The following is a 27,319-nucleotide window of genomic DNA, read 5'->3' on the forward strand; positions in this document are numbered from 1 at the left end:
TTATAAACGTTTTTAGTAAATGTTTATTTTTTGTATTCCTTAAAAACAAAAATCTTAAGTTTAATACTAGTCCTTTGAAATACTGTACACCAATCAAAGCCACCTTACTCATGCAGCGAGTTGGTCTATGTTCTCTTTACTTCTGTTTGCCAGATGATCCTCAATAATTTCTGCAAACAGATTCCTCTTCAACAGATTATACGCAAGAGGTAAAAGCTGACCAGCAACTTTATGAAAATACTGAAAAATAAAAATATAACATTAAGCAGAGAATATAGCAGATATCCTAATAAGTAGCAGAAAATATATCAACAAAGCACTTGTTTAACAAAGGCTACTTCCAAAATCATTTTAGCTACACCCTCAGGTAGTTAGTGAACATAATTTAAGGACAGGCGCCTGGCATTCTAAGAGGCAGTCTTGTTGCTCTAGATGACTAATGGCATATCTTGAAAATTAAGAAAACAAAATTAAATCTGAGCTTCCTTATTCCCTTAGGTTTTATCAACTTTTTCTCACCCCAAACAATGCTCACAAATACTTGTTATTCTCTTTCCCAGGCAAAAGTTTAAGCTTTATTTTCCTTAATTAATTCTATTAATAGCTATGCTGAAAGTGAGTTTTCAGATCGTATTGCCTTTATCCTCAAATTCCTTCTTTCCCCCATCCCCAACATGTGCCGCCTTCCAATCCCTGTTAAGAGTCACTGCCTTAGACTTATCAAAAGATTTTAGATTACTGCTATTATCTACATATACCACCTTTTTGCTGATCATAATAAACATTTAGCCCTTAACATGTGGTAAGTACTGTGCTAAACCTTTTTATAACTCATACACGTTATTTCATTCTCACAACAATCAAGTTTGCTATTCACTGGTTCATGTCTTATGGCTCTACTTATTTATGGCTAGGGCCTCTCTAGCAGGTCAAGTACTATTTGGATTGGTCAATGACTGTCATTCTGGCTGTTAAACATTTTGATTATTTTTTACTGATAACTATCTATGAGGTGGGCAAAGAAAAGTAGTATAATATGGTTTATAGCAGGGTTCTCAAAATGTACACCCCTGAACAGGGGCATCAACTTCACTTGGTAACCTGTTGGAAATGCAAATTCTCAAGACCCACCCTAGAACTCAGTCAAACTTGGGAGGGTGGGGAGAGTGCCAGTGTGCATTTGCACAAGCCTTCCCATTGATGCTGATGCACGCCAAAGCTGGAGAGCTACTGGTTTAGTCTTGCTTTTCCCAGCGTGGTCTGTAGAGCAGCAGCATGACCATCACCTGGGAGCATGACAGATATGCAGTCTCAGATCTCATCCTGGACCTACAATAGAGTGCATTTTAACAATGTCTGCAGCTGAGTTATATGCATTTTAGTTTGGGAATTACTCCACTGATCCTGGAGCCAGACTGCTTGTGTGAACCTGGGCAAGATGCTTTGCCTCTCTGTGACTTGGTTACAAAGTAGGTTAAATGAGAATTAAATGATCTGCGTGTGGGTACGCACTCGTGCACATGTGCAGACATATCTTACAGGTAAAGAAACAGATACAAAGGTGTTGGGAAGCTAGCCCAATCTTACACACTGGGAAGACGTGATTTACAACCAGTTTGGCCCCAGAAACAGGTCATGCCCGCTACACCTTATTGCCTCTTTGACCTGCAGGCAACTATGGTTGAGTAAGCACTGGTTTAGCTATTAAGTAAAATTTTCTTATTTAATGAGCAATTAGTTAACGGTAAAACAGCATCTCTTATAAAGCTTAAATAATTTAAAGTGTATTTTTCATCTAAGAATTTAAGCACAATAACAAATACCCCCAACACAATGGAAATGAAATGGAGCCTAAGGTGTGTGCACACCCCCCCGTACCTAGCCCCAAACGTACACACACGGCAAGAAGGCATGTCCCTATAATGTGTCTAATGAGTAAATTCACTTTAACGTAAGCCTGAATGCAAATAATCTTCACCTTTGAGCGAATGCAAATATTCACCTTTGCCAGAATATAAGATGAATTTAAAACATTTTTAGCACATCTACTTTAAAAAAATCACTTCAAAAACTTCATTTTGAAATACAAGCTGAATCCCTATCTTACCTCTGCTGAATTTGGGGGTATAAATGTGCATGTATTCATGTGTGGATGTCGGGGGGAGAGTAGGGAGGTGTGGCAGTGGGTAGCAGGTGGAGGGCATTTTTTTTTTACTCACATGTGAGCCATAGCAAAAGAGATCCATTCCCAATTCAAGCCCCATGCCATAATCACATTCATCATTAGCAAACTGCACAAAAGTCATCATTTCCTGAATGGGAGCGAAAGCTTTTAGTCTCTCCTCATCACTTGCAGCCTCAACTATTGTCTTGCAAATTCTCTTGAGGTCAGCTGAAAGAAATCAATAATATAAAAGATTATCTACACAGTTAGAAAATGAATCAGTCTTCAAAGGTAAGAAGATTATAAAGAGGGTTTTTCCTCCTAAGACTTTCTGTACTGGTAGAACTTGTGCCACCTTGGGTAGTAATCTTCACCACTCTAATTTAGAATGGCAATTTGGTAACTTTTCTACTTAGGATTCAAGCTTAAAAACAGGTTAACAAATATTTATTAGCGACTATTTCACAGGATTTAGTTACAGTTTTTTTTTTTTTTAGACGGAGTCTCGCTCTGTCGCCAGGCTGGAGTGCAGTGGTGCGATCTCGGCTCACTGCAACCTCTGCCTCCCGGGTTCAAGCAATTCTCCTGCCCCAGCTTCCCAAGTAGCTGGCACTACAGGCACAGGCCACCACGCCCAGCTAATTTTTGTATTTTTAGTAGAGACGGGATTTCACCATGTTGGCCAGGATGGTCTTGATCTCTTGACCTCATGATCTGCCCACCTCGTCCTTCCAAAATGCTGGGATTACAGGCGTGAGCCACCGCGCCCAGCTACAGTCATGATTTTTTTAAAAAGTCTATTCCATGGTGGTGATCATGAGTTTACATAAGCTTTAAAGATTCAGCAGACTAGTCCAGGAGTTCGCAAACTTTGGCCAAACCTGGCTCACCCCATGTTTAACTGCCCTCAAACTAAAATTTTTTCATTTTTAAATGGTTGAAAAATCAAACAAGAATGCGACAGATTATGTAGCCCACAAAGTGTAAAACATTTACTATCTGGCCCTATATGGAAAGTCTGCCAGCCTGGTTCAGGCACTATATAGTTGCCTCTGTATCTGAGGGTTCTACATCCTTGGATTAAACCAAGTGCGGATTGAAATACTCAAAAATAAAACATATGGATTTTAAAAATACAGTATAACAACTATTTACATAGTGTCTACATTATATTAGGTATTCTAAGTAATCTAGAAATGATTTGAAATATACAGGAGGATGTGCGTAAGTTATGCAAATACTACACCAACTTATATGAGGAACTTGAGCATCAGATTCTGGGTATCCTTCGAGGTCCTAATACTAAGACAACTGGATTAAAAAATAATCCAAGTAGGTAAAATTTGTTCTTTTTGCCCTGTCCTACCATATTTGCTAAAAAAAATTACTGATTTGTGACTTATGGTGAATTAAAACCAGAAAAAGACAACAATGTAAGAGACAAGAAATCACTGCAGAATTAAACCTTTAACTAAAACCTTCACCAAAGTGGGAGAAGAGTAGGCATGGCAAGCGTGCGTCTGAGCTAAGAATAGAGAGAAATGTCTACTATTTACCTAAAGAATATATTTTTACAAATTAACATTTCAATTTTGGCTTTCAAGATTTTTTTCATTCTCTCTGGATGTTAATGTCCATCAGATCTCAGGATGCAAATGCGATGGAAGTATGAACACTATCTATTTAGACTTCCTTTTGACAAACTGTATGTCCTTTTTAACAAACAGTACTTCTTTGAGAATAATAATGAAAATAATGGATATTATTCAAACAAACCAACAAAACATTTCCAAACAGGTGGCTGCTATACTGGGGGAGAGTAAGACTGGTTAAAACATTAACAATTATACTTAAGAATGATAGGTGATGTTAAATTATATGTATGAGGCACAATGTTCTGATGATACTAACGAAAAATATAAGGTATGATATTACCAAGGATGGGCTGAGCGCAGTGGCTCACGCCTGTAATCCTAGTGGAAGGATTTGGGAGGCTGAGGCAGGAGGATCGCTTGAACCCAGGAATTTGAGACCAGCCTGGGCAATGTGGTGAGACCCTGTCTCTACAAAAAAAGAGAGAAATTAGCTGGACTTGGTGGTGGACACCTGTAGTCCCAGCTACTTGGGAGGCTGAGGTGGGAGGATCACCCAAGTGCAGGAGGTGCAGGCTGCAGTCAGCCGTGATCATGCCACTGCACTCCAGCACTCCAGCCTGGGCAACAGAGTAAGACCCTGTCTCAAAAAAAAAAAAAAATTACCAAGGATGGTATTAAAAATACACTATATACTAGTGCTTTTAGCCCCAGTCTATGAGTATCATTTGGTTCAGTCTTGGTGACAGTACAGAATACATGCTGTTACCCCAGTCACAAAATGTTTTGTTCCCTTTCCCACTTTTGGTGGACCAGTATCGCACCGAATGAATGGCAAACTGCACCACCTGCGTTTCTAACTATCTATAAACAGTGGTGACGTATTTGTTGGTTTGAAACCTTTTACAAATTAAACTTTACATAAGCTTCATGACCTTCCTTTCTTCAGAAAAATCAGTGCCGATCATTTCAAGACAAGAGATGAGGCTTTCTCCAAAAAGCTCCTTAAGGATGGAAAATAAGTGGTTCCTCCCTGTACTCGTGGGTGTAACTGATTGACTGGGACCCTTAGAATCTCTCTCGCTATGCTCCAGTGAGCCACTACAAATCAGGGTGGGTATGGAGGTGAAGAATTTAAAGTTTATCACTTTCCAGTATCATATTTTCTATTTTTACACCTGGCAAGGCACATATGGACTAAAAAGAATAAGCAACTTATGTGAATTACTAAGCTAGAAAAACACTGAAGAACAGAGATGAAAATATTCAGCTCACCATCAGTACAAGGAAAATTATGTTCTTCCAGCAATAAAACATTACAGAAATTTCATTTAACTGAAACCCAAACTTAAAGAACATCAGTGAAGCCTTAAATTAGCTATTCAAAAATGAAGACTTAAATGTTTCTACTCAAAATACTCAATGAGTTAGGAGTTTCACTGCTGAATTCTTACTATATCCCTGCCACTACTATCAACTAGAATACTTAAATTAAGCTACAATAGTTCTGTCAAGGTAAAAATCAGGCAACTGGGCAGGCAACTCTTCTTACTTCAGACAGTAGTATGCACTCTACAGTCAGAAAACCAAGTATGAAAACCAGTACCCTCAGCTGGGTGTGGTGGCTCATGCCTGTAATCCCAGTGCTTTGGGAAGCCAAGGCAGGTAGATAACTTGAGGTCAGGAGTTCGAGACCAGCCTGATCAACATGGTTGAAACCCCATCTCTACTAAAAATACAAAAATTAGCTGGGCATGGTGGTGGGTGCTTGTAATCCCAGCTACTCAGGAGGCTGAGGCAGAAGAATCACTTGAACCTGGGAGAAGGAGGTTACAGTGAGCTGAGACCCTGCCATTGCACTCTGGCCTGGGTGACAACAGCGAAATTCATCTCAAAAAAAAAAAAAAAAAACCAAAAGAAGAAAGAAAGAAAGAAAACCAGAGCCCTTACTGACTAATGCTGAGCACCCTGGGTCTATTTCCTTTGTGAACATGGGAATAAGACCTACTTTAAAGAGTTGGGTGAGAATTAAATACATCACTTGTATAGTGAATCAAGACACTGACATTTAAGAATTGCTCAATACAATGTATCTTATTTGCTAAGTTGAAGCGTTGTTGTAAGAAGCTTCAAAGGGTTAAGAACAAACTTAGTTGTGATTTGCTAATCACTGTCACATTAACAAACTGCCAGTCAATTATACCTCCTGGCAAACGACACTGGCAAGAGCAAGAAGATTAGGTCCTTCACTCTTATGTTTTGCTACCACTTCAAAACTAATTAAATACAGAAGGATCTAATGCCTAGAATATTAGACTTGGATATATAACCCCAGAACCACAACTACCGCAGGGTAACAGGCTTTGCTCCAGGGCACTACAATTTAACATCCATCACCCCAAAAGCTTTAGAGACTGCCCATCTCTACAACAAATGTGCTCAACCTTTCCCAAATGAGATAGTAATCGTGCTTTTTGAAAGCTCTCTCTGTGAGCAGACACACGAAGAGAAGATGACTTAGTGTAGAAGCAGAAGACTGACCAGTAGCTAGGGCCCACGATGGTCCCATCAGAGACTAATTGCCTCTGGCTTCAAAGAGGAGATATAGAACAGATCAGCCTAAGAGAAATACAGTGTGGGTTATATTTTTTCCAGTATCCACATGAAAAAACAAACAGGTGGGACAGGAGAAGGAGCTAAAAAAAAAAAAAAACAGGTGAAATTAAGATATTTTATTTAACCCATATTTCCAAAATAGTATTATGTCAACATATAATCAATGTAAGAAACACTTAATCCTGTTTTAATTTACAAACTTAAACTAATTAAAATTATACAAAATTACAGGCCAGGTTCAGTGGCTCACGCCCATAATCCCAACACTTTGGGAAGCCGAGGTGGGTCAGTCACGTGAGCCCAGGAGTTCGAGACCAGCATGGGCAATAGAGTGAGACCCTGTCTCTACAGGACAAAAAAAAAAAAAAAACCCACCAATTAGCCAGGCATGGTGGTGCACATCTATAGTCCCAGCCACTTGGGAGACTGAGACAGGATAATTGCACCACTGTGCTCCATCCTGGGTGACAGAGTGAGACCCTGTTAAAAAAAAAAAAAAAAAAGTAAAAAATAAATAAATGCGAGTTACAAATTTTGTTGCAGTAGCCACATTTGAAGCACTCAGTGGCCATCACACTGGACAGCTCAGCCACATTCATCTTCCCTATGGCAGTCCTCTAAGTGGCAGGGGCACAGCAAAAACAGATCCATATGAATAGCTGCCACCTAAGACATCTCTGTCTACTGGCTGGAGACTCTGCACAGTAAAATTTGAGAAGAACTGCTTTAGAGAACTGGTTTAAATGCAGATGTCCAGGTCACAACCCCAGAGACTGGTAACTACCAAGGCTAGTTAGTTCTGTTCTGAAAAATAGACGGCCAAATACGTGCGTTGGGCAGGAATATGTGGTTCCTTGAGAAGATGCTAAGTTTGATTTCCCTTTAAGTTTTATCCCCGCAGAAGAGGATGATCAATAAAGGAATACCAGCAGGGCTATTCACGATAAGGGAATGGAGACAAAGGGAAAAGTGTTGAGAAGCGATTTTAATTCTCGATGTTTAACGTAGCAATAAATAGATTATGTGCAGTGGTCCATTTTCAAAGTGTTTTTATACTTACAGATGATGTAGTTCAGGATCTTGGGCTTCTGAAAGCTAAATCATTTTATATGCAGATGAAAAAATGTTCACAAAGAACCATAAAAACACACACGATTTCAATAATGACTATTTTGCAAGTTGACTGTAATGTCAAAAGTTTGGAAATAGTTCCCAAGAAGTAGGCAATAGGTTAAAATTCTGAAACCCGTCTCTACTAAAAATACAAAAATTAGCCAGGCATGGTGGTGGGTGCCTGTAATGCCAGCTACTTGGGAGGCTGAGGCAGGAGAATCGCTTGAACCTGGTAGCTGGAGGCTGCAGTGAGCCGAGATTGTGCCACTGCACTCCAGCCTGGGCTACAGAGCAACACTCCATCTCAAAAAAAAAAAACAAAAAACCTACTGAATTTTGAGCACTGAGGCAAGCATTTTGCTAAGTATTTTAATACTTGTTTACACCCCAAATTCCTTTATGAGGTGCATATGATTAACTTCATTTTACAGATGAAAAAGACAAGATTTCACAGGGTTAAATAATTTGTTCAAGGCCACACAGCTACGAACTCAGTTTTAATTCAGGAATGACTGACTCTAAAACCTAAGCTCACTCTTTATTACTAAGGTCTAGCGACTGTGTCAGAAAAGGTATATGGACATACCTACTTCCCAATATAAGCAAAACCTTTATTCACATGCATTAACATATATGCACATGTTTACATATGAAATACATTACCATCTGTTTCAGGGAGCTCTCGGTACCCAACATCATTTTTATCTACTGGAACAACCAAGCCTGCACCATGAAAGGTCTTTGTCACAACCTACGTTAAAGAAAATAATAAAATGTAATCATGGTAAGCAGACATCAAAAAAAAAAAAACCCAAATACATAAACCCTCAACATGTCTGCCAAAATGTAACATTCAATGACAATTTATTTCAGTAAATTTGGACTCCAGGGTAAAAATTCAACACTATTTTTTTTCTTTAAAATTAGCTAAAAGTTAAACACTTGAAGTAATCACAGAACAGTGAAATAATTGGCTTTTCTTAATTGTGCCAGTCACTTGGAAGTCTGCATCCTGATTTGTTAAGGAAGAACCCAATACATCCTAAAAGGCAAGCCAAAATATCGGTTTCCTCTAAGGTCAAAGTACCTTCTTCGTAGAAAGCACAGAGGAACCTGGGTCTAAAAGAAAAAAAGTAAGAAACAGTTCTTGTCAGCAAGAAGATATGGTAGGACATGACCGGGCGCAGTGGCTCACGCCTGTAATCCCAGCACTTGGGAGGCCGAGGCGGGCGGATCACGAGGTCAGGAGATCGAGACCATCTTGGCTAACACGGTGAAACCCCGTCTCTACTAAAAATACAAAAAATTAGCTGGGTGCGGTGGCGGGCGCCTGTAATCCCAGTTACTTGGGAGGCTGAGGCAGGAGAATGGCATGAACACAGGAGGCGGAGCTTGCAGTGAGCCGAGATAGCGCCACTGCAGTCCGGCCTGGGTGAAAGAGCGAGACTCCATCTCTTAAAAAAAAAAAAAAGAAGATATGGTAGGACAGAACTCCTCTCATCCATCCTGCCAAATTCAGACCCCCCTATTTTTAACTGGAATATTTAGGCTTGTTTGCAAACTCCCCAAAAGTGGGGCAGTTTCTAGGTTTGTGGTATCCTTTATGGAGGCAAATCATATAACCAGTGAGCTTTTATTAAGTGGTAGTCTTCAAAGACAAAAACAGGCCAAACTACAACTACCACCACAACCCTTCCAGTTTCCATGCTTCCTTTAGCTCATGTTAGTGGCATTATTTTTAGGTCCTTTCCTTAGCAAAACATCTGTACAAATATTCCACTTCTTTATGCAATTCAGTGAAAAGTTTCCAAGGCAGAGGAAGGACACAACCCAAAAACCAAACTCCAACCTTAAAGGCCTCTCACCTAAGTCTCTATATCTTCAACATTTTTTTCTCTCTAATCTCCCTATTCTCCCAGTCTCTTGCTTCTTTCATTATCCTTTATTAAGCTGCCAGAAAGGGCAGATTATTCAAAGGAAGTTATCAGACAACTGCTTACCACTTGGGAAAAAAATGAAGTCATTGTCTTCTATCTTAATCTTTCTATCAAGATAATCTGTAGCTGGATTTCAGAATTAAATGTAAAAATAAAGCCATACACATATACACCATGCAATACTATGCAGCCATAAAAAAGGATGAGTTCATGTCCTTTCTAGGGACAGAGATGAACCTGGAAACCGTCATTCTCAGCAAACTATCACAAGGACAAAATACCAAACACCGCATGTTCTCACTCATAGATGGGAATTGAACAATGAGAGCACTTGGACACAGAGCGGGGAACTCACACACCGAGGCCTGTCGTGGGGTGGGGGGAGGGGGGAGGGACAGCATTAGGAGATATACCTAATGTAAATGATGAGTTAATGGGTGCAGCACATCAACATGACACATGCATACGTATGTAACAAACCTGCACGTTGGGCACATGTACCCTAGAACTTAAAGTATAATAAAATAAATAAATAAAAAATAAAGCCAAAAACTAGTAGAAGGTAAATTTTAAAAAATAACTTTTTGATAGAGAAGACTACATAAAAATAAAAAGTCTATCCAGTGAAATCAAGTACACAAGACAAATTAACTGATAAAATATATCTGCAAAATTTAACAGTAAATAAAAATTAATGTCTTTAAACTATAAGGGAGTCTAACAAAGGAAAAGACTAACATCCAAATTAGAACACATGTAAGAAAAAGACTAATTCTAACCCTGATAGAGAAATGGGCGGAGTTCAGGCAGTTAAAAAAAAAACATACAATGATCAACAGAGAAGTGTAAGTATTTGACGTCCTTTATAATTAAAAGATATGCTAATTAAAACTGCAGAATTTTATATCAGCATGGAAAAAACTAAGAAGACTAAAGAAAACCCCACAAAATTAGAAACAAGCAAAGAAAAACTACAAACACACATACACACACACAAACTACTTTGGACCTGGCAATACTATGTCTAGGAATTTATTCTAAAAAATTAACCAGATAAGTATGAGAATAAAGGTATAAAAGGATATCTATGGCAGGATTGTATTTGTGAAAAATCTTAAGCAACCCAAATTTTGAACATAAGCACAGTATTCTGCAGCCACTCAAAATTATGAGGTAGATCTTAAATTGGCAATATGAGGTGATAAACATACCATATTCATAAGTGTAAAAAGCAGGACATAAAGCAGCAATAATGAAAGAAAAAGACAGCAGTGCTACAGCTGCCAACTCAGGCTGAACAACACACAGTAAGAATGATGGTAGATGTTCAGATTTTTCACAGATGATTACCTGTACTAATTGTCCATAAAGAGGAATCAATTAAGAAGTCATCAGAATCGTAATTTTATTAAGAAATTACGAAGAATAAGATTACAAATTTAGGAAAACTGTATAGGGGTGGGTGACATCCTGAAGCATCAGATCACAGGTGGATGGAGTGCCACACCATCATTTTAAGCATCATTTAACCAATGTTCCTTATGAAGAAATCTACGTATGGAAAAGGTGAAGTGGCAGAGAGCCAATTAGTAAGAAGATGGGGTGGAAAGAATGCTAAATATGAAAAATATGAAGTTGGGTTTTACATGTGTCATTTAAAATTTTGGACAAGACACAAAACCTCTATAACCCTCAATTTACTCACCTATAAAATAGGATAATTCCAACTTTGCAGATTTGTTGTAGGGAATCAAATGATATAACTCGTAAAGACTCTGCATTCCAAGGTACGCTAAGTTACTGTCAGTATAAACACACTGATTTCCAGTGTGCTGCACAGTGCTCTATCATACTAGAGTGGATATATTCTCATGCTCACACACAAGGACAAAGCCACTAACTCACATATACTAGTGGAATTGAATTTTTCGGTAGAAAAATATGAATTAAATGAAGATCTCACAAAAACAATAAAAGAACAACAACCTTACATACAACAGAAAAGGGTTTGAAAGTATAATCATCAACAGGGGAGGATTAACAACATGATTGTCTTGTAAGTTCTTTTTTGTCTTTGTTTTTACCAGCTGTTTTTGTATAAAAAACAAACATTAAAATGAAACTTCATGGGGGAGGGGTCTAGGACAAAAATATTTATGAAATTTAAAACTCAATCATATTTATGGGAAGAATTAAGAAAATGTCTGAAATAAATTACAGCTTGTGGTAGAAAAATTAAAAAAGAAGACTGATTAAATAATTTGCTAACAGCTATTATGTGTACGGATGCTCAGACTTTAGTCAAAACAAATTAGGAATACATTAACTAGGTTACAAATGCTACCCTTCCTCCTAGTCACAAAGTGGGAGAAGCTTCCTGTGATAACCGGAAACGTAAATGGCAATATAAAATCTTAATTTTTAAAATGCCGTATTGTAATGGGTTTCATTAAAATGTATGTTTTAAGAAACCTTCCAGTCTCTAGGACTAAAGAGTGCCTAGAGCTTATCAGAATATCACCCTTGCAGCTGAATCAAGCTCAGAGAAGGAACTGAAGTAGGATTTAATGTCTAAGTACACTAAGGTACTTCATTACCAGTGCTAGTTTATTAAGGAATAACAAGTTCTCCATTTAGCTTAGAACATTCAGATGAACCAGCAAGGGCAGACAAACAGTGAGAGGCTGGAGGAGACTGGGGAGCCCTCATTCCAGTGACAAATGATTTTTTTTTCCCCAGAGGCCACAAGAACAAACTCCTATAGAATTCTCATTTACTCCAAACCAGAAATCTTCCAGCTTGTCATTAACTTACTCTGAAATCTATAGCTGAAAAACCAAAAGAATCCAACACTAAGAAGTATTTGCTCCTTTACAAAATACTCCCCTCACACTGCAGACATTAGGAGAGATGCAAAAGGAAATGATAGGATTAATAAGGAAAAAGAAAGAAGCACTGCTTATATACACGTTTACTGGAGAAAATGTATGTATGTACAAAGCAGCTTTCACTTAACTTTATGAAGTGATTAACTGATAAATAAGATTAAAAGAGTGGTAAGTACTGGCATGAGTTATTCAACCATGGCAGTGATATCACCAGTTGTGCAATTCAATCAGTGTACCAACCCAAAGGAGCCATCTGACCCGTTTCAGTGCCATCCTCTTTCAGTGCCATCCTCCTAGCACCCCTGAGGGACAGCATCCAGCTCTTAAGATAGGACTAGGGAAGAGAAGGGTAAACTAGAGATGGGAAGGAATCAAGAGGGGAAAAAAATATGCTATAGCAAAACAGAGACCAACAGTTTGAAATCATACTTTCTTATCTCTCTGTTTCATCTTCATGGTTCTCTGTTCAAGCGAGTACCCCAATTCTCTGGCTGCTTCTGTGAGTTTTTCATCTATGCTTTTCAAGAGATTGATTTTCTTTTTATCCGTTACTTCTTTAAGTCTTTTCGTCAAAAATAATCTGAAAAAGAAGTAAAAGTCCTCATTATGTGGCAGGCCACTGTACTAAGTACAAAGACCTTTGGAAGTTGAGCCAAGGTAAAATTGTCAAATTCCATGCAAGAATAAGTCCACAGAATAATCACCAACACTTCTCTCAAAATCCCTAATAGTTTTCTTCAAATAAGAGTAAAGCAATATTCATAAAAAACTACCAGTCACAGAAAGAGCAAATATGATTCAAATTTATATTAGTATTCTAATGTCTACAATAAAGGTATAAGGGATATTTACAAAGCTGAGATTAGTCAAAGTTTAAACTGTATCACTTGATACTAAGATATGGCATACTACTTTGGAGAAGTCTGACCTAACAGAAAAAAAAGTAGACATCGAAAAAAAGTAGACATCAAAAAAATTTTTCAGGCCGGGCGCAGTGGCTCATGCCTGTAATCCCAGCACTTTGAGAGGCCGAGGTGGGTGGATCACGAGGTCAGGAGATCGAAACCATCCTGGCTAACAGAGTGAAACCCCATCTCTACTAGAAATACAAAAATTAGCCGGGCATGGTGGCGGGTGCCTATAGTCCCAGCTACTTGGGAGGCTGAGGCAGAAGAATGGCATGAACCCGGGAGGCGGAGCTTGCAGTGAGCCGAGATCGTGCCACTGCACTCCAGCCTGGGCCACAGAGCAAGACTCAGTCTCAAAAAAAAAAAAAAAAAAAAAAAAAATTTTTTCAGGGACTGGGCGTGGTGGCTCATGCCTGTAACCCCAGCACTTTGGGAGGCCGAGGTGGGCAGATCACTCAAGGTCAGGAGTTGGAGACCAACCTGGCCAACATAGTGAAACCCTGTCTCCACTAAAAATACAAAAATTAGCCGGGCATGGTGGCACACACCTGTATTCACAGCTACCCGGGAGGCTGGGGCACGAGAACCACTTGAACCTGGGAGGCGGAGGTTGCAGCCAACCAGTCAGCCGAGATGGTGCCACTGCACTTCAGCCTAAGACTGTCTCAAAGCAAATTTTTTTTTTTTTTTTTGAGATGGCATTTCATTCTTGTTGCCCAGGCTGGAGTGCAGTGGCAAGGTCTCAGCTCACTGCAACCTCCGCCTCCTGGGTTCAAATGATTCTATTGCCTCAGCCTCCTGAGTAAGCTGGGATTACAGGTGCATGCCACCACGCCTGGCTGATTTTTGTATTTTTAGTGGAGACAGGGTTTCACCATGTAGGCCAGGCTGGTCTCGAGCTCCTGACCTCAGGTGATCCATCTGCCTTGGCCTCCCAAAATGCTGGGATTACAGGCGTGAGCCACTGTGCCTGGCCTTTTTTTTTTTTTTTTGAGACGGAGTCTTGCCCTGTCGCCCAGGCCGGAGTGCAGTGGCCCGACCTTGGCTCACTGCAACCTCTGCCTCCTGGGTTCACACCATTCTCCTGCCTCAGCCTCCCGAGTAGCTGGGACTACAGGTGTCTGCCACCACACCCAGCTAATTTTTTTGTATTTTTAGTAGAGACAGGGTTTCACCGTGTTAGCCAGGATGGTCTCAATCTCCTGACCTTGTGATCTGCCTGCCTCAGCCTCCCAAAGTGCTGGGATTACAGGCTTGAGCCACCGTGCCCGGCCCTTTTTTTCCCATTTTTAAAGAGACAGAGGACACTTATAACACTTAAGGTCAATAGATTTTTTTTTTAATGTTGAAGTTTGTATTAAGAAAAATTTAGAAAATGTAAAAGGAAAGCAAAGTACTTTGTAAGCATATACAAAAGCATAATCCAAAGTAGCTTTCAAAAGTATGTGAATATACAGCATGTTAATGCCACTTGTGGAAATAATTTTATACTTTATCATAAACAGGTTAAGATTTTTGCCATTAATGTAAAAGGTCAGCAGTACAATGAAGAGCGGGAGGGTATGCCAGACTCCCAGGAAGAAAGTTGAGGGAGTAACAACTCCTAGGAAGAAACTGACTTCTATTCACTGCCAACATCTGAGTTTGTAGTATTCCCTACAACACTGTTATCAAAGGGCTTAGAACATTTATAGTGGGTGCTAGTCTTAGCTTCATTGTACTTATCAGGAAAAAAAAAAAGGCACAGAGGATAATCAACTTACCCATGTTGAGAGAGCTAATAGATTAAACCAGTAGAGTTACCAGTAGCACTGGTAGATTAAAATGCCACAGAAACCCAAGCCATCAAAATCTAACTTCTGATTACAGCACACAGTTACACTAAATCTTACCTTCACTTAATACCAGCTGTATGTCTAGAGGATATGTTTATATCAACCATAAAATGCAGATTTGATCATGTCAGTCCTGTGTCAATCGATCTTTACAATCTTCCTCAACACTCTGGCATGGCAATATAGCCATTCAAGTACCCTGGGCCATGTAGTTTCACACTTTCACATACTGCTCCCTTACCTAAAACATCCTTCTTCCCATTCTTTCTAGTAAGTTCTTAGGCACCCATCAAGGCCCACATAAAATATCCTCTTTTACCTCCGCCACCATTGAAGGCACTTGGTAGCTGCCTTGCCATACATATCACATTATTATGACTATCTTTAAGTTTTTGTCTCTGCCGAAACCTACTCTAGCACTTTACTGTGTGATGCTTAAAGATAAGGTGCAATGTGCAACTGAAGCCATAACCATGAACACGAACATTTTGTGCTGTGACTTTAAATCCATTAGAATGTCTTTAACGCAAATGAAATTTGTACCCATGCATGTTATATGGCATCATGCAATGGCCCTTTGGAAATAGTGGTTCACTACATCACACAGATATAAGTGTTGAAACTTATATATCAAATTCACTCCATTACATAACATTATGAAAAAAAAAAAAGCTATTGTGCTCACAGTGGTATTACAAGTTTCTCAATCTAATTTTTATTTGAAACCTTGAATTTTATCACTGGCAAAAAATACAGTCAGTCAGTTGTTTTCTTTGGTTTATTTGAGAGACTTTCTGCCAGTATCTAGACCAAAATAACCAGTTTGTCAATGAGTCACTCTTTCTAAAAGTGGGGAAAAGTTCATCTCAAAACTCAATCATACAAGGGCTTTTTTTTCCCTTGAGACAACCACAGTACTTCAGTATGAGAAACACTTTCTATGTATTTCCTATTTCATCACAGAATGTTAAAGAGATGCACTCAGTGGTAGACATCTAATACGTGTATACTCCATCACTGACTTTTTTCAGGCACAGGGTCTTGCTATGTCGTTTAGGATGAACTTGAACTCCTGGGCTCAAGCAATGCTCCCACCTCAACATCTGGAGTAGCCACCATGCCGGGCTCCACCACAAACATTTTAAAATACATTTGCATGTTACTGCTGTGAATAATGCAATGACTGCTGCTACTCTGGTGGCACTATCTTGATTCCTGCCAAGGTGACAACAGTATTATCCACTATTAACTTTGTGCCATTGGTGCAAAAATAACATTTTATTATCACAAATAGTTCTGACCCTAAGGGTCCCTGACCCAAGGTCAAAACTATTTACCCCAGTTATTTTAGGAAAAAAAGGCAGAAGGAAAAAAAAAATCATTCCTAACTTTGTTGTTCAAAGTTATTTAAGAATTATGTTTACTTCCATATGCATTAGACAGTATGAAATGGAATCATTCTACACTATTGTTATTTGCCCACTTCATAACAAATTCAACAAATCAATACCAAAGTATTATAGTATATGGATAGTTTATATTTACCTAATCTTCCCTATTACTCGATATGTTGCCAATTTTTCATTTGATAAACAATCTGTAATAAATATACATATTTCTGTACCTGTCCAAAATCCCTTTAATAAACAGCTAGAAGTGAAATTGCTAACTTAAGGGTATAAATGTGTACTTCACACAGTACCTGGCAATGTCACCTATCAAGAAATCTTAGAATATGGTTGTTTAAACATTTTTCAAACTGATTTCTACAAAAGTTTTACCAATTAACACATCAGTAAGGGTTTTTATACCCTAACCATCATTGGTTATTACTATTTCTTTAACCTTTAAAAAAAATCTTTGCTGGCTTAATTTGTATTTCTTTAGTTACTATTAAATATTGCAGACACAAGATTTAATAATAACTAAAGACAATAAAAATGTGTTGATCAAAGGTATGCCTTGAAATACCTTACTCAGTCTGCCATAAAAATAAATTTTAAAATATATAAAGAAATTCAGTGTTCTGATTAGCTGATTTAAGGAGGTAGTACCCAAAAAACTAAAACCGTTATAATACTTTAAAAGTACTAAAATAGTTATATCTCAAGTAATTTACCCCTGTTTGAGATAAATTATTGGAGGTAGTTCCTCAAATACTCACTTGCCTAATACTACTTCACCTAAATTATAAATATCACCGATGTATTCTTTTTTCTTTTTCACTGTCTGTGTTCTCCAATTAGCTTAACAACAACAACAAAAAAGATACCAGAAGAGTCTTGGGTTATGTTACATGACCACTATTATGTTATCTTTTTTTAAAAAAAAAAAAAGATTCAAACATGACTAATAATACAAATGAAAAGTTAGGCTTGTTTTTTTAAAAAGAGACAGTCTCACTGTGTTGCCCAGCCTGAAAAAATTAGGTGTTTTTACATGCCAAGGTATTTATAGAATTAATATTTATGGAGCATCTAGTATGGGGAAGATACTGTGCACAAAACAAACCCTCTGCCTCATGGAACTTACATGCTAGTGCAAGAGACAGACAACAAGCAAGAAAACAACAAGAGTTTCTAATAAAGATGGCACCAATTTAAATTGAACGATAAATCCAAAGAGTTTAAAAGAAGTTATAAATTACAAATACCAAGTAACGTTTTATAGGAAACTGAGAGGTATTAGAAAAGAAAGAACATTTTTGGACATCTACAACGTAGCTGCCTTGTAGATACACCAGTATGTACGTAGCATAGTCTAGTGGTTGTAGTAGGTTGATTTAGTTTGAATTCACTTTACTGCAAATTTGTATATCAAATCACAGGGAACAACAGCCCTTTAAAGAGACAGTACTAAAAGAGGTCAAAGAAAAGATAATCTACTTGTATTTGAAGTGATAAAGTTTGCTTTCTTCATTACAATGCAAACTACACAGCTGCTGACAAATAAAACGGCTTCAAGTCATGTCTGTGACTGATATAGCACAGACTGGCTCACTCAGCTCTATTCCAACCCCTTCCCCATGAAAGTTCGCTGCATTTCCCATACTACTCTTTAGCTCAGGCTCCACATGGGACCTATCTTCTTCCAAGCAGCTGCAATACTTTGAAATCTCAGAGGCAGAAGAGATACCAGGTGGAGGCTGTGCTTCCACGATCTCCATCAGTGAGCACAGCTGTAGAGGCATCTGATGTTCTGCAGCAGCTGAAGCTGAGATCCCAGCACCTGGTTCTTAGCTTCATGGGGGCTGAGAGGCAAAGGGTAGGGCATCCATTTACCTGGCCCAGATTATACCAAAGATAATGTGGTCCTAGAGCCACTCATTGTGGCAGGAGTTCTCAACTTCCCAGCTTCCTGATGGTGGCAGAGACAAAATCCACTGTGAGCTACACAACTGTCATTCCTGGAAGCTCAGCCTGCTCCCTCAACCCTTCCAAGGATTTTATGACCACCTATTTTTAAAGTCTGTTTCAACTATACATAAGAAATGAACTCTTAACAAGTGTTTAAAATCAGATGTCTAACAAAACTGTTGATGTTGCCATGAAACACCTGAGGTCAAGTATTATTTTTATTAAGTAAAATAGTTACATAAGAGGTGTATTTTTTGGTGAAGAGTGACAAAATAACAGTATAGATAAGACTACCTGCAAAAGTCATGGAAATTATCTCTAGAAATCTACAATTATGGGCTTGTCTCAAATCCGCTTTGTTTTTTTTTGGAGATAGAGTCTCACTCTGTCACTCAGGCTGGAATGCAGTGGCGCAATCTCGGCTCACTGCAACCTCCGCCTCCTGCGTTCAAGCGATTCTCCTGACTCAGCCTCTTGAGTAGCTGGGATTATAGGTGTGTGCCACCATGCCCGCAGCTAATTTTTGTATTTTTAGTAGAGATGGGGTTTCCCCATGTTGTCCAGGCTGGTCTTGAACCCCTGACCTAAGCGATCTGCCCACCTCGGCCTCCCAAAGTGCTGGAATTACAGATGTGACCCACTGTGCCCAGCCCCTCAAACCCCCTTTGTAATGGACTAATATAGTATAAACATTGTAAACAAATATAAGAGAAACTGAAATAAAATATTCTTACTTGACTGCAGCAAATACATTATCTCCATTTGGAACAATTATACAATTTTTCTTTGCTTCATTTACACCAACATATACAGGAAATTCATCAGGAGAATCCCTGTGTAAGCAAAAGACATTAAAAATTTAGCTGCCCATAATTTATATTATCAGGCAAGTGGAATTTCAGGTCTACAGACAATTTACACCTATTTTTTTTCCTTTTTGGAGGCCTTTTTTTTTTTTTTAAATCATACCAAAGTTTATCGATTACATCAAACAAAAATTTCTGTAATGGAAAAGGCAAGTTGCAGTCATAAAAGATGGCATTCACATTCATTTTAGAAAGCAACAATGTAGATGTAAAAAATTGCTTAAGTGAAAAATGCAATGTTGCAGTCCCATTTTGCAAGCTGAAAAATTTTGTCAACACGCATAAAATCTGCACATTTACATACTGTATGTTAAAAAATTCCATCACTAAAGTATTATAAATATTGCAAAGTTAGGCTTACATTTATACTGTTGCTGGTGTATATGTAGTAGATATGGAAGGAACGCTTTCAGTGTAGTAGGTAGCGTCCTCAAACAATGGACAACAGTTATGAAAATTACAAAGCCATTTCAATAGCTCAAAATTATTCAAATTATAGGTACATCACCCTATTACTACACTTTTTCCCTTTCTCTGTCACAAATAGGATGATTACATTGTAGTGGTAGGAATACTGCATGGTCTACTTCAAATTATTCGATCTGCTAACCCCACACTAGTCATTTTTCAGCTCTTCAGTAAAATATCTTTTTTTTTTTTTCTTTTTTTGAGACGGAGTCTTGCTCTGTCACCCAGGCTGGAGTGCAGTGGCGCCATCTGGGCTCAGTGCAAGCTCCGCCTCCCGGGTTCACGCCATTCTCCTGCCTCAGCCTCTCTGAGTAGCTGGGACTACAGGCGCCTGCCACCCGCCCGGCTAATTTTTTGTATTTTTAGTAGAGACGGGGTTTCACCATGGTCTCGATCTCCTGACCTCGTGATCTGCCCGCCTCGGCCTCCCAAAGTGCTGGGATTACAAGCGTGAGCCACCACGCCCAACCAGTAAAATATCTTTTAAAAAGGAAAGCCAGTTCCCTCCCAAGGATCTAGGTTGACACCTTTTTTATAAGGCCATTTTTTAAAAAATTGAAGCAAATTCGCCAGTTTTAAGCTCCAAGTTTCTTAGGAATATCTATGATAAATCTTATATAACGGAACCTAAAACTAAGATTCTTAGGGCCTAGTTGCTTTTATACTCAAATACAAAAAAAAAAAAGGAAAAACAAGAAAAAGGATTGTAAAACATTAGAGATGAAAGGATCCTATCCACATATATAACCAAATCCTTTTATTTTAAAATGGAGGAAACAAATACTGAGAGGTTAAATTACTCAGCCAAGGGCCTAGTAAGTTAGGACCTTGGCTACAGTATAATTCAATTCCTAGCCGCATGTGCATTCTACTGTACTACAACACTTCTTCCTGGGCACGTTCCTTCTATTATCTTACATTTAATCTTCACTTTAAAGGATAGCATCTCTACTGGTAAAAGTGGACAAGGTATTTTCCTCCTGGAGTTTCTCTAAGTATTTTGCATGCATTCATTTAATTCTCATAATATTCCTATCAGGTACGTACAGTTATCCCTATTGTTACAAGGCAGGAAACCGAGTCACAGAAAAGTCACAGTCACTAATGATACAGGGTCACACAGATAATAAACAAGAGGGCCAGTGTGACTCCAGAGACCACTCTTAACTACCAGTTGCCACTCTGGCACCTGGAAGCACACAGCTTATTAAGCACAGCTGCTCTAAATTATCTTTCCTGGGCCAAAAGAGCTCTTCTGAACCCAAAAGGGAAAAAAATTACAAGGAAAGGAAAAACCAGTGAGATTAAACCTAAAGAGTTTACCCATCCTAGGGAAGGTTAAAACGGTAACAGCAAGAACAACAGATGGCTCATATATCCACCAACAGGGGAAAATATGCCTTTCACCTTGGGTGAGGCTAGTGAATAACTATTTATCCTCATTAGCAGGACAGCAGCTGTATTTTAGAGGTGACGAAAAGATCCTTTACCTGAAATAACCCATGTGGTACTGAGTTTTATTATCTCCAATAATAATGGTCTGGAACTCAGGAGGATCATAGTAAAACCTCCAGTGAAGGTTAAAATTCAGGCCTGTTGATTTTTTCTTCGTTTTATGTTTTCCAGCAAGGATATCATAAGGACCAACTAACTGAAGTCCAAGGCTTGCAGAAAGTGAATCTATAAAGAAAATAAATTTAGACAATACTTTCTGGAGACAGATAGGAAATAATGCTTTTAGTTAGTCAACTATTTATTTCTAAGCAATTGTCTTTAAAAAGTTTCTAAACTAAAAGAAAATCTAAAAATACTCTATACACTCTTCTTTTTCACTTAACATATTTCAGGCATGATAGTTTATTATTTCCTAAAAATCTGCTTCATGCTTTTAAAACAATGAAGATCTACTGAATAGATGTGGTATTGGTAGGCATTTAAGCCATTTCCCATTTTTTGTTTAAGTAAACATCCTCAAACATAATTCTTAGTTTATGTAATCCATAAGACTAGTTCTTGGAAGCAGAACTGTTACAACTCCTGCAACATACGAAAGAGCTTGCTTTCCTTCACATTCCCCCAGAATGTGATGAAATTATTTACCTTTGCTTTTGCCAATACAATAGGTGACAGTGGCATTACTATAGCATTAATCTACATTTCTTTCTATATTTTCTCTTACTAGAAACATCTTGGGAAATACTCCTTTTCTATGAACTGTTTATATCCTTGGTTAGGTTTTTTTTTGTTTTTTTTGTTTTCTGCGACAGGGTCTTGCTCTGTCACCCAGGCCGGAGGGCAGTGGTGTGATCTCGGCTCACTGCAGCCTCTCCCTCCCAGGTTCAAGCAATGATCCTGCCTCAGCGTCCTGAGTGGCTGGGACTACAGGTGTGTGCCACCATGCCCAGCTAAGTTTTGTATTTTTACTAGAGACAGGGTTTCACTGTGTTGCCCAGGCTGGTCTCGAATTCCTGACCTCAAGTGATTTGCCTGCCTTGGCCTCCCAAAGTGCTGGGATTACAGGCATAAGCCACCATGCCTGGCCAATTACTGTATGTTCTAGAGATGGGATCTTGCTGTGTCACCAAGGCTGGAGTGACCAGAGCTCACTGCAACCTTGAACTACTGAGCTCAAGGAGGGATCCTCCCACTCAGTCTCCCAAGTAGCTAGGACTATAGGCACATGCAACCATGCCTATTTTTTTTTTTTTTTTTTAATTTTTTTGTACAGAAGAGGTCTCACTATGTTGACCAGGTTGGTCTCAAACTCCTGGCCGCAGGCGATCCTCCTGCCTCAGCTGGGGATTAGAGTGTGAGCCACCACACCCAGCCCAGTTCCTATTATATTACTTTTTCCATTAACACAAGAATGATTCTGGAGCAACTCACCAGATGGCTTTTCAGGATCAAGTTTTTCACAGAACTTCCAGAAGTGATAGAAATCTTCAGGTAAAGAAAGCTTATAATGATTTTCTACTTCTTTTCGAAGGTCAGTGGAGACATCAGCTTCACAGAATTTACTTTTCTTCACATCAGTTGTTTTTTCACACTGAAAATTGGCACGCAAAACTTTAGTTCTCCAAATTATCTTTAGTAATTTCAGTAACTCTCTTTGCACAACAGTATCACTCACTCTTGTTCACCCAACTCTATGAAATACATGTGTTTTCCTTAAAACTCTCTAAATGGTCTTTGAGTAAAATCTGGGAATTCATTTGGGCACAGGAAAAAGAGAGTAGTTTATATGGTGGTTAAGAGGAATCCACACAGCAAGTCTTTAAATATATTTTTGTAAGATAATGGAAACCACAAAAAAAAAAGGTAAAAAAAAGAAATAATAAAGAGCAGGAAGAGAGGAATAAAGAAAGGGCAGATTATGCCCTCTTTTCGTTAAAGGTGTGAGTCTTTTAAACAGATTAATTGATCAAACCAGAAACAAATAGAAGAAACTGGATATAATTCATCAGTTAAAAAGCTGTTTCTTTAGCAACTTCCAGAGTTGTGTCTGAGCTATTCACTACAATCATTACCCAGCCTTAAAAACAGATACCTCCCTTTTGATTTTCCAGATAAAGGGGGAAGGTTAGTGACAATGTTAAACACCTACAGTTCCTAATAAAGTTAGCAGAATAGCACTAAACTCTAGGCCAAAAATCCAATTATTTCAGAAAAGGCCTTTTAATGCCAGGATGAAGTTACAATACTCATCTCTAGGACCACCACAATACAGGTTCATTATATAAGTATGCTAGGTTTTATAATGCCTACTAGATATTTGATAAATTTCTGTAAAGACAATATGCTTAATTGGAGGTTACGTATGTTTAGTTTCCTGAGCAGCAATCTGTTTTTCTATGAACCTAGATTCTTTCTTTTTGGATTAAGTTCTTTCCTTTGTATTCTTCCTACCTAGAGCAGTGGTTCTCAACCGGTGGTGATTTTGCCCCCCAGGGAACATTTGGAGACCTATTTAGTTGTCACCAAATTGGAAGAAAGGTGCTAGTGTGGCAGAGGCCAGGTATACTCAACATCCTATAATGCCCAGGATAGGCATCCTCAACAAAGACTACTGGCCCCAAATGTCAACAGTGCTCAAGTTGAGAAATTCTGAGCTAGATGTTTCTCATATCTATATTCTTCCATTTTCCCAGTAGTCTGAAGTTTATTAATGTTAGGTATAATTCAACATCTACAAAATGTAATCAGATGATACAAGAATGGTCATGATGGTATTAATTCCAAGAACAAACAAAACAGAATAAAATACCTATTGTTAGAATATTTATAAGGTTTTCAAACAATAGACGAATTTTGTGGACCCACTTATACATGAATTCTTTTTCCAACCAGATGCAAATAAAAAAATACAGTATTCTTGGGATGTGAAATCCACTTATAGAGAGGGCCAACTTTTCGTATACTCGGGTTCCACAGGACCAACTTTGGAACTTGGGTATGCTCAGATTTGGGGATATATGGAAATTTGTTACTGTATACTAGAATATTAACTGTGTTATCTTTGGCTAAAGAGACGGTTTGTTTTCTTGTTGCTTTAAAAATTAGTGTATGCTCTCCTAAGCTCCTAGAACCAATCTCCATCATTTACCGAATGGTTACGGTATGGCTACACAATATGGATCAATCTATATTCAATATTTTTAATGAGGAAAAAAGCTCTTGATTATATGCAGCATGATAGCCTTTTTATGAAGTTCAAAAACTAAGAATAAATATTGTTTAGGTATACACTCATAGGAGATAAGCCTATTTTTAAAAGGCAAGGGAAAACAAAATTCAGGATACCTACACTGAACATAATTGACAGGAAGAAGTTAGGCTGAACCGATAGGAGAGGAACACGCGTAGATGTAGTAGCTACTGTCTGTTTCAGCTTTGGGATTGGGCAATGGGTTCACTGGTGTTTGTTACATTACTTAACATAAATAAGGTCAAAGACGATCATGAATATGGTAACAGTTTATTATGCCAAGGATTATAATGCATCTGATTTATAAAAAAAATTACGTTGAACAAAAAGGCTGTTGAAAAATGAATCCAAAAGTGAGTATCAATAATAGCAAATAGTAGTAGTAAAGATAATATGATAGTAAAAACAAGTAGTTAAGTCATACTTACTGAGAACTTATTTTGTGCTGTTTCACTGTTCTAAGCACCTTCTGTGGATTAACTCATTTAGTCCTCAACTGTCTCATGCACTAGATTCTATTAACCTCATCGTACAGCTGAGGAAACTGAGGTTAACTTCCCTATGTCCCTAACTAGGAAGTGGAAGAGAAGGGATTTAAACTCAGGTTTAAATCTCGCTCCACAGCAGATTCTCAACCACTTCACTATGTTGCTTCTCCAACAGCAAATATAGAACAGTAGGAACATACGAAGTCCTGAGCTATCCTATCTTCTGTTTTTATAACTGTCTTTGTTCAGATGTTCAAAGGCTGGCTCCAACTTAAGATGTTAGAAAAGGCTTAATCTGCCTCGCTGAAAGGCAGTTTTGCATAATGGTTAGGTTGCCTGGGTTGACTCCTGACTCTACTGATTTCCAACCTTAGGCAAGTTACTTAACCTCTCTGTGATTTGTTTTCTCATCTGCAAAAAGGGCATACAGTGCCTATATCAGGGTTGTTGCAAGGAATGTTATTATATGTAAAAATACACAGAACGGTCCTAGCACATAATATACAAATGCTGGCCGTTATGGTTATAGTCTCTACAGACTCATCTTCACTTCTGGTGTTGTATTTCTAGTTAAGCACATTACTCCACCAAAGCAGTTCTTCACTGCACCTTCAAAAAGAATTTTTTCAGCTGTGCCTTAACTCACACACTAGTTCAGCATCTCCATATCCCTAACAACTAGAATTTAGAACAGCTGTCCCCTTCAGAGGCTACATTTCTTTACCCTGGTCTTCCTAGAATGCAAGACCCAATATAAAGGATGCCTATACCCATGGCCCTTTAACAGTTAATTAAGCCCTCTAAGAATGTCTCACCCTGTCCGATTTATGACACTACCAGAGTAACTTTTCTAAAACTTTAGTTATCACAATGGCACTTCTTTCCTGATTCCCCTTATTGCTACTGTAGTGGCTACAGAACTTCCGAAATCTTAGTAAAGTATGAGAATGCACATACTCTCTCCTCCTCCACTCTTAGTGCTTTTATGATCAGGTTCCTCTTATTTTCCCATTTCCCTGGCTCCAGCCAAGCCGAACGCTCCGCTACGCCCAAACATCTCCTACAGTTTTATGTCTCAGAATCTAACTTCTCTGCCTTCAAAACCAATTTTCAAAGAGTTGTCTTAAAAGTCTTCTTTAACACCCCCTGGGACTTGTTAAGTCCTCCTTCAGTGTTTCCATAGCACTTTCTACACACCAGCGTTATAATCCCAAACGAAAAAGTCACAGTAGAATGCATATTCTCTTGTGCCCCTCCTCCCCAGGCCGGGGGCTCTACAAGGAGCAGGGGCAGGCAGGTCGACCCCCCAATCCGCAGCGCCCCGCACAATGTCAGGTATGTAATCAGTTCCCAATCAATCTGGCTGGGCGAATGAATGAACCGTTGGTTGGCTTAATCCGTTTCCCCATGAAATGCGCCAAGAGGAGCTGTGCAGAAGATGCAGAGGCGCTACTTTCCTCGTCCAACCCCCTGCACAGCGCGAAACAGCGGCCCTGGGCAGGATCCCCGCAGCAAACCGCAGCCCCTGGACACACAGCAAGCTTAACAGTCACTAGATGAATGAAACGCGCTGCCTCCTGGTGCCCTGGCTGTCACCCAAAGCGCCCCGCGTAGCCCGCACAGCCTTTCCGGCAGTACCTGCTGCCCCTCCCCGCCGGGCCTGCGCTTCCCGCCACCGCCGACCATTCTGCAGCTGCAGCGACAGCAGAATTCCCCGATCCGCGACCGCTTCCGAGGGCCGCCAACTTCTTCCGGGTTCAAAAGCCTCCAATCCAAATTTCAGCGCCGCCCGGGCGCGCCAATTTAGGGGAAAGGCTCCGCCCATTCCCCGCCCCCTGAGACCTGGCGCCGGACGCGTTGAGGCTCCGCCCACTCCCGTGCTGGGCGCGGGGAAGGAGAGTCTTCTGTCAGCGTAGTCTGCATCTACGCTTTCTGGAGCATCTTCCAGGGTCGCTCCAGAGACACCCAGACTACTGAATCTGAATCCGTTAGAGTGGTCCAACCTTCCTCTTCAGGTGTCTACTAGAGGCAAGGTTGGATGTATGCGGCTGCCCTCAATACAGCCCCTTCCTTGTTTTTTCTTCATTTATGTTTACTTAAAATATTAATCCTTTTCTCCTTCTCCATCCCTCTCTCTCCCCTACTCTACGGTTATTGGCTTACACTGATTCATTCCTGATTATCTCCAAGAAGGAAATAAATGTCTGTCGGTCTCTCTCTGTCTCTGTATCGTCGTCTTCTTGGTACGATTGGGACTGTTTTTTCTCTACACCCCTGATATGCAAAGTGTAGTCCCTGAACCAGTGGCCTCAGCATCCTGAGGGAATTTGTTAAAAACGCCAAATCTCAGGCCCTACCCAGACTTACTGTATCAATATCTGCA

At 39.2% G+C, this 27,319-nt stretch overlaps 1 protein-coding gene across 1 annotated transcript; it reads right to left on the bottom strand.

The window, feature by feature from the left end:
* HPF1 (histone PARylation factor 1) lies at nt 1-26,709 on the bottom strand. Its single transcript, XM_055276396.2, has 8 exons — nt 26,575-26,709; nt 22,630-22,789; nt 21,234-21,423; nt 19,144-19,242; nt 12,740-12,890; nt 8,149-8,236; nt 2,220-2,392; nt 1-240 (listed from the first exon to the last, which is right to left on the bottom strand). Exons 1-8 carry the CDS (start codon nt 26,620-26,622, stop codon nt 109-111), a joined length of 1,041 nt encoding a protein of 346 aa, XP_055132371.1. The 5' UTR covers nt 26,623-26,709; the 3' UTR covers nt 1-108.
* Between the last annotated feature and the right edge of the window lie 610 nt (nt 26,710-27,319).

This window comes from Symphalangus syndactylus, chromosome 4 (genome assembly GCF_028878055.3).
Source record: "Symphalangus syndactylus isolate Jambi chromosome 4, NHGRI_mSymSyn1-v2.1_pri, whole genome shotgun sequence".
NCBI classification, from domain to species: domain Eukaryota; kingdom Metazoa; phylum Chordata; class Mammalia; order Primates; family Hylobatidae; genus Symphalangus; species Symphalangus syndactylus.

What these genes read in the sequence shown, in the direction of transcription:
- HPF1 (XM_055276396.2), bottom strand. Translation starts at nt 26,622, where the DNA reads ATGGTCGGCGGTGGCGGGAAGCGCAGGCCCGGCGGGGAGGGGCAGCAG. An exon ending in TGATCCTGAAAAGCCATCTG is followed by an intron (nt 21,424 to 22,629) that starts GTGAGTTGCTCC and finishes TTTTCTTTATAG; the next exon opens with ATTCACTTTCTGCAAGCCTT. An exon ending in TCTTTTGCTATGGCTCACAT is followed by an intron (nt 241 to 2,219) that starts GTGAGTAAAAAA and finishes TTTATTTTTCAG; the next exon opens with TATTTTCATAAAGTTGCTGG.